Source organism: Erpetoichthys calabaricus, chromosome 11, assembly GCF_900747795.2.
Source record: "Erpetoichthys calabaricus chromosome 11, fErpCal1.3, whole genome shotgun sequence".
Lineage (NCBI taxonomy): Eukaryota > Metazoa > Chordata > Cladistia > Polypteriformes > Polypteridae > Erpetoichthys > Erpetoichthys calabaricus.
Genome location: NC_041404.2, coordinates 143,065,162 through 143,076,361, shown reverse-complemented (window position 1 = coordinate 143,076,361; position 11,200 = coordinate 143,065,162). Strand labels below are relative to the sequence as shown.

General features: G+C 43.6%; 1 protein-coding gene across 1 annotated transcript in view; it reads right to left on the bottom strand.

The window, feature by feature from the left end:
• The window catches only part of mettl9 (methyltransferase like 9), a 52,392-nt gene that overhangs the window by 22,610 nt on the left and 18,582 nt on the right, over positions 1 to 11,200 (bottom strand). The window contains exons 4-5 of the mRNA XM_028814190.2: positions 4,409 to 4,618; positions 8 to 192 (exon numbers count right to left, since the gene is read on the bottom strand). Coding sequence (XP_028670023.1) covers positions 8 to 192; positions 4,409 to 4,618 — 395 coding nt within the window. The remainder of the gene's footprint in view (positions 1 to 7; positions 193 to 4,408; positions 4,619 to 11,200) is intronic.

Sequence of the window (11,200 nt, the reverse complement as noted above, 5' to 3'; positions counted from 1 at the left end):
TACATACCTTCTTCCACAGAGGCATGAAAGGGCAGTACTGTAGCTAAAATCACCCTGCCTCTGGTGGGCTCCAGAGCTCTGCGGATGTCATTCAACAGAGTGACGGGCTGTTCACATCGATCAAGGAGGTTCAGGCAGCTGATCACATCGTACTTGAAGCCAGCCTTCTGCCATTCGTCTATTTCCAACACCCTGAATAAAAACAACAAGAATAATATGCATAGATCAAACTGCTGGAGAAACCCAACGGAGGTCTACAAATATTCCAAAAAAGATAAAAGCTAAACACCATGTCTGTTTCTACAACAGTTTGTTTCAAATTTTTTTACAACTACCCTTAGTTAAACTGGCCCAGTGGTCAAGAAGCATTAACTTCCGATATCTCTTGGTAGCTCGATTGGTCAAGCGAGTGAGTTTTTCTCTTCTTTTTCTCCTTAATGCCTAAAGTGGCAGGTGTGGCCAAACTAGAAGCCTACAGTTTACTTTGACAGTTTGCTAAGTAGCCAAGTCGGTAGGGAAGTAATGTCCGCTAGTGTATGTTGAAGCAGATGGGCACAGGCACCCTTTGCCCAAATGAAGGCACTCGGAGTCTCAGAACAGGCAGCAGAATCAGGCTTTATTGTATGGTGCATACAGACTCCACTCAGATGGAACAATAAGCGTCCAGCCATAAGTATCCGTTACATTTATTACAATCCTGATCATTTAAGCTATAATTCTTCCTCATCGGACTCCAATTACCGTATATACTCACGGATAAGTCGGGACTTGATTTTTACCATACAAGTTCTGGTATTTTATAATGTCGGCCGTATAAGTCGAATGCGGAAAACTCACGCTATTGGTCCAAGAGATTACTATATGCTAACGCCCACCTGAGAGAGTAACCATGGAGCACACGGCCTTTTTTAATCTATATACAGTGCATCCGGAAAGTATTCACAGCGCATCACTTTTTCCACATTTTGTTATGTTACAGCCTTATTCCAAAAGGGATTAAATTCATTTTTTTCCTCAGAATTCTACACACAACACCCCATAATGACAACGTGAAAAAAAGTTTGAGGTTTTCGCAAATTTATTAAAAATAAAAAAAAAAAACTGAGAAATCCCATGTCCATAAGTATTCACAGCCTTTGCTCAATACTTTGTCGATGCACCTTTGGCAGCAATTCCAGCCTCAAGTCTTGTTGAATATGATGCCACAAGCTTGGCACACCTCTCCTTGGCCAGTGTCGCCCATTCCTCTTTGCAGCACCTCTCAAGCTCCATCAGGTTGGATGGGAAGCGTCGGTGCACAGCCATTTTAAGATCTCTCCAGAGATGTTCAATCGGATTCAAGTCTGGGCTCTGGCTGGGCCACTCAAGGACATTCACAGAGTTGTCCTGAAGCCACTCCTTTGATATCTTGGCTGTGTGCTTAGGGTCGTTGTCCTGCTGAAAGATGAACCGTCGCCCCAGTCTGACGTCAAGAGCGCTCTGGAGCAGGTTTTCATCCAGGATGTCTCTGTACATTGCTGCAGTCATCTTTCCCTTTATCCTGACTAGTCTCCCAGTCCCTGCCACTGAAAAACATCCCCACAGCATGATGCTGCCACCACCATGCTTCACTGTAGGGATGGTGCCAGGTTTACTCCAAACGTGACGCCTGGCATTCACACCAAAGAGTTCAATCTTTGTCTCATCAGACCAGAGAATTTTCTTTCTCATGGTCTGAGAGTCCTTCAGGTGTCTTTTGGCAAACTCCAGGCGGGCTGCCATGTGCCTTGTACTAAGGAGTGGCTTCCGTCTGGCCACTCTACCATACAGGCCTGATTGGTGGATTGCTGCAGAGACGGTTGTCCTTCTGGAAGGTTCTCCTCTCTCCACAGAGGACCTCTGGAGCTCTGACAGAGTGACCATCGGGTTCTTGGTCACCTCCCTGACTAAGGCCCTTCTCCCCCAATCACTCAGTTTAGATGGCCGGCCAGCTCTAGGAAGAGTCCTGGTGGTTTCGAACGTCTTACACTTACGGATGATGGAGGCCACTGTGCTCATTGGGACCTTCAAAGCAGCAGAAATTTTTCTGTAACCTTCCCCAGATATGTGCCTCGAGACAATCCTGTCTCGGAGGTCTACAGACAATTCCTTTGACTTCATGCTTGGTTTGTGCTCTGACATGAACTGTCAACTGTGGGACCTTCTATAGACAGGTGTGTGCCTTTCCAAATCATGTCCAATCAACTGAATTTACCACAGGTGGACTCCAATGAAGCTGCAGAAACATCTCAAGGATGATCAGGGGAAACAGGATGCACCTGAGCTCAATTTTGAGCTTCATGGCAAAGGCTGTGAATACTTATGTACATGTTCTTTCTCAGTTTTTTTATTTTGAATAAATTTGCAAAAATCTCAAGTAAACTTTTTTCACGTTGTCATTATGGGGTGTTGTGTGTAGAATTCTGAGGAAAAAAATGAATTTAATCCATTTTGGAATAAGGCTGTAAATTAACAAAATGTGGAAAAAGTGATGCGCTGTGAATACTTTCCGGATGCACTGTATTGTGCCTACGTGACCACACGGTAATACCCGAACTATTCTGAAGCGACATTTGCACTGTTTTGTGTATCTCACACCCTCATACACCTTTATCGCAAGAGCATCCCTTATCTACGATGGAACGTCCGATCAGAAGAAAATATGAAGCTGGTTTTAAATTAAACGTCGTTGAAGTAGCGAGGGCAGCACGGTGGCGCAGTGGGTAGCGCTGCTGCCTCGCAGTTGGGAGACCTGGGGACCTGGGTTCGCTTCCCGGGTCCTCCCTGCGTGGAGTTTGCATGTTCTCCCCGTGTCTGCGTGGGTTTCCTCCGGGCGCTCCGGTTTCCTCCCACAGTCCAAAGACATGCAGGTTAGGTGGATTGGCGATTCTACATTGGCCCTAGTGTGTGTGTGTGTTTGTGTGTGTCCTGCGGTGGGTTGGCACCCTGCCCGGGATTGGTTCCTGCCTTGTGCCCTGTGTTGGCTGGGATTGGCTCCAGCAGACCCCCGTGACCCTGTGTTCGGAATCAGCGGGTTGGATAATGGATGGATGGATGGATGAAGTAGCGAATGAAATTAGGTAACTGTGCTGTGGCAACAAAATTCGATGCGTCTGAGAAACTGATGAGAGATTGGAGGAGGTAAGAAGATGTAAAAAAAAAAAAAAAAAAAAAAAAGTGTCGTATTTTTTGAACGGGTGTGTAAGTTGGGGTCTGATTTTATGATCGATTTTTCAGGTTTCAAGACCCGACTTATACACGAATATATACGGTACTTAAATATAGGGATGCCCTTAACACGGCTCACTCCAACTATTAATCCTCTCTCATAAATGGTGCTAAGTCTGGGCCTAGAACTGATGAGAGATTGGAGGAGGTAAGAAGATGTAAAAAAAAAAAAAAAAAAAAAAAAAAATGTAAGGGTCGCATTCTTGAACGGGCGTATAAGCCGGGGTCTGACTTTATGATCGACTGTTCAGGTTTAAATACCTGACTCATACGTGAGTATATACGGTATTCCACTGTCTCTAATTAATTCCACCAATAATTCTCACTTGAGGGGGTGTCAATCCCCGCTCTGTCTATCTTATCTGGTTGACAAGGACTATTCTTGCTTGCTACCATTATTTACAGCCAAAGAGTTCACATTCCCCTTCTAAGCAAGGGGGTCCATCCTTCGGCTCTCTAGCATGTCTGTCCTGTGGCTTATGGAATACTGGTGTTTTCTAGCTCATACAAAATAATAAAGAATATGTAGACATGAATCTTTTTAATCCTAACACTCACTTGTTTAATGTTTAGTATAAAACAATGCTCCCTTTTCCAATGTGCTTATAAAACTTTTCTATAAGTACTAAAAATGTAGCTAGTCAGGCAGAAATGAAAGCTGCTGCTTCTCTTTAATCAGTATAATCCTTCATAGCATAAGGGAGGCACTACCCAGTTCTCCCCATGTGGACAAGTTTACTTCTCTGCTACAAAGTGTGACTCGGTTTTTTCCTTCCTCATTGCTCCTGTGTTGTTCTTCAAGTGGGTTGAGAGAAATGAAGAAAAAAATAATTCTTCTCCATTCGTTCTCCTGATCAGACAAGAAAATGATCAGGCCACAGCAGATTGGCAGGACCCAATGAGAGAACGGACAATAAACGTTAAAAATAAAAACAAATAAATAAATAAAAGTGTATTGCTCTTTACCAATGAGTACCTCACTGAAGTCAGGGTCAATTAAATACTGAACTGATGAAAAATGGGAAGGTACCCAATCAAATGTACTAGGCCACGACAAGTGGATCGATGGTATCTGTAATGTCAGTGACATATTCAAGAGGGGAAAAAAAAAACAATATTACACATTTCAACTAAATAAAGTAAGACACACCAACATTCCTACTTGTACTGTTTTTTCTGAAGCTGCCACCTCATGGTGGCAGACACTTCTGTGGTGTAGATCTCCTCGAAGTGGGGGCTCATGATCTGAGTAACACCACCATCTCCAGCTCCCAGGTCTAGAAGTCTTTTGGTCCTCCAGTCAGAAGTCACCCCCAGCAACTGGCGGAACTGCTCCGAAGAGAAGACAAACATGGATCCTCTTCCTAGAAGCCTGCTCTGACAGACAATGTAAAGAAAATAATGCAAATAATTTAAAATTATGAAGTGACATATACAGTATGTAGATAGGCCCTGCAATGAAATGCCAACTTCTCCAGGGTTGTTTCAGTGCTCTGGTCAGGTCAAGTCAAGTTGGGAAGCATGCACTGGTACAGTGTGTTGACACACCCACCACACGACAAAACAGCTTGGGATCCCGGTTGGCAACCCCCAAGGCAGACACGTGGTCCGGTCCCACCCTCTGTAAATGACCCTCTTATCTGCCGCAGCCAAGGAGACCCCTTGGCCTGATCCAGCCACTCTGGTTCCCAACAATGAGGATCCTACAAGCTGGATCACACTTGGGGTAACGCGCCACATGGGCGTAGTGCCATAACTGAGGCTCCCTCACAATGCCAGTAATGTGCCTCATTCAGGACTCCATGAGCAATACAAAGTCAAACCAGCGGGACCCAAGGCTTTTCCGGAGAGACACAGTACCAAAGGAGTCCAGCCTTCGTCTCAGGTCACTGGATAGCATCCTTGTCTCGCAACCATATAGCAAGACAGGAAGCTCCAGGACTCTAAAGACTTGGACCTTCGTCCTTTTGCATAGATATTCGGGGGCACCACACACTCCTTTCCAGCGACCTCATGACCCCCCCTATGCTCTCCCAATCCATCTACAGACTTCATAGGAAGAGTCACCAGAGACATGAATGTCACTGCCAAGGTAACTAAACTTCTCGATGAGGTCTGGTCCTGAAATGTAATAACCTGGTTAAAAATGTTTGTGCAGGTTTATATACAGATGTTGACGGTTACTTATATTTTGCAACCATTTAGGAGTGTTAACAATACTCAAATAAACCTAAGAAACACGAAAGGCCTGTAACTTAATAATGGCACTCACGTTATAACATCTTCTATGGTTTCCATTAAGGGCTATGCTATGAATTTTCTAGAACTGAACTCATGAACTCACCTGATCACATGACACATATTGTATGAAGCTACACAACATACACAACATAGCTGGGTGGCTGCACATCTTACATTAAACTTAATGTAGTTGAATATAGGGTGGTCCAGATCTAACTATGCAATTATTGCACTGCATTGCATGAAAAGTTGCATAGTTAGATGTGGACCACCCTGTAGATTATCTTCAGGTACAAACATTTTTCTAAAAACTATTAATTTGTATGTTGAAATTCAGAGACATTTTTCTTTCATAGCTTGTCATTTCCTTTAATATCTTTTTATGGTTCCCTGTAATTTGCTAAGATGAGATATTGTGAGTTTTCTGGACCACTGAGGTGATTCAAAACGTAGTCAGAATATTTGTTAATTATACATCTAGAATTTCTTTTATAAACTGCTCAAAAAAATTAAAAGGAACACTTTGAAAACACATCAGATCTCAATGGGGATAAAAAGCCTGCTGGCTATCTCTACTGATATGGCCCGATATGGTGATGGGTTAGGAACGAAAGGATGGCACATCGTTTAATGGAAATGAGAAGTCTCAACCTACAGAGGGCTGAATTCAAAGACACCCCGAAAATCAATGTGGAAAAAATGATGTGGCAGGCAGGAGAGTCCATTTTGCCGAAATGTTGTTGCAGCAACTCCAAATCGTACTCAGTAGTTTATATGAGGCTATGGCCCCCACGTGGTTGTATGCAGGCCTGACAACATCCTAACGAGACGACGGATGGTGTCCTGGGAGGGATCTCCTCTCATATCTGGACCAGGGCATCACTGAGCTCCTGCACAGGCTGAGGTGTACCCTGGTGGCGTTGGATGGACCAAAACATAATGTCACACCCAGAGGCGAAATGGGCATTGTATCCTACAGTCAAAGTAAAAAGTATGTGAACCCCTGTGTGTCTTGAACTGAGGAGAGGCTACCATCGGGTCACTTTGTGATAAAGCCCAAAACGGTGGAGTGGTGCAGTGATGGTTGTCCTTATAATGTTTCTCCCATCTCCACACATATTTATTAATTAAAAGCAGTTCTGTAAAAAGGCCAGATTTCCTCCCCTGGGGACAAATAAAAGTTCTATGTATGCAATGGATAGTGGATGAGAAGACCTGGCTCACAATCAGCATTCCATATTCATCCCTAGGGTGTTCAGTAGGATTGAGGTCAGGGGGTCTGTGCAAGCCACTCGAGGATCTCCATGTCTTTATGGACCTGGCTTTGTGCACATGGCCACAATCACACTAGAACAGTAAAGGACCATCCCATAAATTGTTGCCACAGAGCTGAAAGCCCACAATTGTCTAAGACAGGGGTCTCTAACCTTTTTTCCCCCCTGAGAGCTCCTTTCACAAAATGAAAACGGCCGAGAGCTCCTCATGTTTTCTAACATTTATTCTCATAGCTTATTTCAACCCAAACAAACCGAATAAGCTTGTTTTGCCCGAACATTTACAAAATGTTGGTGTCCACAACTCACATTTTGCATTAAAACATCACAAAAAAATAGAGTTCACCTGCAAGTGTATTTTGTATGTCTGTGTGCGTTTTCGAGCGTATCTCACACTGTTGAATTAAAACATGCATGGTATCAAAACAAAACAATGCAATTCCAAATCCACAGATATGACTTCTTCATTTGTCATTTTGTCACATGTCCCTGTGTCACTTTATTCACATGTCCGGTTGTATGTGTGTTGTGTTTTTGAGTTCGTCAGATGACGGGCACTGAGGTGTATGGTGGAGTGGAGCCCCTCAGGTTCACTCTTATGGAGTCATTTAAATGTCCGTCTGTCCGTCTTGTTCTGAACTTTGATTTCATGACAGTCATGTCAGACTCACAGAGGTATGGAGACCCAAACAAAGCAGACATTTTCAGAGCCGCTTGGTGAAGATTCTTATAGTTATCTCGCTCTACTAAGCTCCAGAAATGCTGATAATACTGTTGAGGCTTTAACTGCACATTATTTTGAAGGTTTACTAATATATAAAATCCAATGTCTGTCTCTGTCTATATGTCCGCTTTTCATTAGAGAATACTTAACGGATTTAGATCGGGTTTTTTTTTCTTTTCCCTATAATTTGCTTGAACATTCTGGTTGATTTTGCAACTTCTCTCATTTCGCTATGTATCATAGTTTGCAGCGGGCCCCCCTCCCTGCCCTCGGCCCACTGCGTGTTGCACCGGATTCTCCCAAATAAATCGCGAACTATCATACACTCGCACGCCAGCTTCGGGGTGTGTTCCTTAACTCTGTTTAGCTAGCGAACAAGAGTACAATCGAGTTCAACTTTGTTTGATATTTAAAATAAAATGTTACTTAGGTTTTGATGAGTTCGAGTCCGGATATTCTCTCAAGTGTGTGCCACATTGAAAAGACAGACTGCAATTCAGATTGTGGATCGTGATTTTATGTTAAAAAGATCGTGATGTGATTTGTTGGAAAGATCGCCCACCCCTAATTTGACTAATCAAGTTTTCAAATTTATGTAGGATTCATTAACCCATTGGCGAGCTACTTGGAAAGGGGTAGCTCGCGAGTGACGTGTTGGAGACCCCTGGTCTAAGATGGTAGGGGCCTAGCCCAAACCCTGCCATTACCACTCCTCTACCAAGCATTACAGCAGGCATTATGTAGCCCAGGAATGTAGTGTCCTCCTTGCATCCGCCAAACCCAGATGCATCCATCAGACTGCCAGATAGCCATGCATGGCTCATCACTCCAGAGTACACAGTTCCACTGCACTCAAGTCCAATGGTGGCGTGTTTTATGTTTTCTCCCAGCTCCATACAGGCTCTCCAGAATGCAGCCAGACTGACCATCAGGTTCTTTATCTCTTGCTCAGTTTGACCAGCTCGAGGAATAGTTGTGGATGTTCAAAACTCCTTCCATTTAAACATTATGAAGGTCACAGTGCTCTTGGGAACCTTCAATGCTGCAGACATCTTTTTGTGGCCTTCCCCAGAATCCGTGCCTCGACACAATCCTGTCCCTAAGCTCTACCGGCAATTCCTTCAACCTTGAGGTTTGTTTTTTTGCTCTACTGTGGGACCTTCCATAGACAAGTGGGTGTCTTTCTTAATCAGGTCCAGTCAGCTGAAGTGTCCATGAGTGGACTCCAAACAAGGTGTACAAACATCTCAATGATGACCAAAAGAAACAGACTGCTCGTGTCAATGTGCAATTTCAGCTTATATTTAACAAATCTGCAAACATTTCTAAAATTCTCTTTTCGCTTTGTCATTGTGGGGTATTGACTGTTGGCTGGTGTGTGTGTGTGTGTGTGTAATTTAAATGATTTTAGCAAAAGGCTAAAAGATGTCAAAATGTGGAAAAAGTTAAAAGGCCTGAATAATGTCTGAATCCACTGGACCTTGTGTATGTTCTCAGATAACCGTAAAGGAGAGGAATTGTGCGAACTAGAAAAAGAGGAACAAATGACGATAACTGGGAAATGCAGAGGTCATGAGCTAACTGAACTGAATTATATAGGAAGTGGTTACATTACACAGCCTTTAAGTATCTTGGTGGGGTGGAAATCAAATGGGTAGCTTTCTGGTTTTTCCCAAAAGACCAAGACTTTGTTTAATGGTTTTTCTCAGAAGTGGCGTGGCAGTGTGGTGTGGTGGTTAGGGCAGTGGACTTTAAACCACAGGGGTTGCCAGTTCAGTTGTTTCCAACTCACTGTACTCCAACTGGAAAAAAGGAGAACAGAAGTAATTATGGCAACACCTTACAGTACATTATGGGTGCAGTGGGGCCGGCCTGCTCCATTACATGTTTTAGTCACTTATTGCTACATGACATTCTGTATACAGTAATCCCTCGCTATATCGCGCTCCGACTTTCGCGGCTTCACTCTATCGCAGATTTTATATGTAAGCATATTTAAATGTATATCGCGGATTTTTCGCTGGTTCGTGGGTTTCAGTGGACAATGGGTCTTTTAATTTCTGGTATATGCTTCCTCAGTTGGTTTGCCCAGTTGATTTCATACAAGGGACGCTATTGGTGGATGGCTGAGAAGCTACCCAATCAGAGCATGTATTACGTATTAAATAAAACTCCTCAAACATATTGTAAGCAGGGGGGCTGTTCACACCCCTAGGGCAGTGGTCCCCAACCTTTTTGACACCAATGACCACTTTATTAGATGCAAATTTTTCCATGGACCAGTTTTTGGGGGGGACAGTTTTATACACAATTTACATAACATTTCTATTATTATTATGTTATTAAGCAGTTCGCATATGTTTGCAACCCAAGGTTTTTCTTCTTTTTTTGCATACAACAAAGACATATGCTTTGCATTTGCCATTCCTACAGATTGCACATCACAAACATTAACACTGCTATCGTTTTTTCGTGTCTGCCGTTTCTATAGGAGGGTGACAATGAGTTAAATTCCAATGGATGTTTTTCAAATGTTGACAAGCAAAAAGCGAAAGGTATCACTGAAAACCACAGAAAACAAAAACAGCAAAAACAGTACGAGGAAAGTTCGAAGAAAGATTTTTTTTTACAATGTTTCTGTTTGGGGATCGTTGTGCAAACGTGAACAACTGAGCTGCGACCACAGATCTAACTGCTCTGTGGATGATTCGTTCAAGCATTTCAAGGTCACTTCGTTGTAATGAAAGCATCTGCTGAATGTACTTCGTAGTAACGCGATTTCTATAGACTCGTGTCATATGGGGAAACTGTCGGGACCATAAAAATACTTTGTTGTAATAGGTCTCTCACCTCGGTCTCTCTCCTCTGTCTGCGCCACTGCAAAGTCCCACCTGCCAAGCGTTCTGAAAAGTCTGAGCGAGTCTCCGTTGCCGGCAGTTCTCTCGCGGCCTGGCTGTCAGACGGCTGCGGCCCGGTAGTGGGCCGCAGACCGGGGGTTGGGGACCCCTGCCCTAGAGGATACGGATGCTCCTCAAAAAATGCTGAAAGACTACCTTCACATTGCTCCCTTGCTTGCTGGGCGTACTTGTTACTTTGTTACGCGATATGCTTCCCGCACGGTGCTTCGCATACTTAAAAGCCCAAACAGCACCTATTTGCTGCTGGAGTATGTGAATTTCCCCTTGGGATTAATAAAGTATCTGTCTATCTATCTATCGGTTTGATTGTTTGCTTTTCTCTCTCTCTCTCTCTTTCTGACATTCTGTGCTCCTGATGCGCACTCCTTTGAAGAGGAAGATATGTTTGCATTCTTTTAATTGTGAGACGGAACTGTCATCTCTGTCTTGTCATGGAGCACAGTTTAAACTTTTGAAAAAGAGACAAATGTTTGTTTGCAGTGCTTGAATAACGTTCCTGTCTCTCTACAACCTCCTGTGTTTCTGTGCAAATCTGTGACCCAAGCATGACAATATAAAAATAACCATATAAACATATGGTTTCTACTTCGCGGATTTTCACCTTTCGTGGGGGGGTTCTGGAACGCAATCCCCGCGATCGAGGATGGATCACTGTATGCATGTAATAATCATTATCATTCATGATCTGTGGTGGGCTGGCGCCCTGCCTGGGATTTGTTCCTGCCTTGTGCCCTGTGTTGGCTGGGATTGGCTCCAGCAGACCCCCGTGACCCTGCGTTAGGATATAGCGTGTTGGA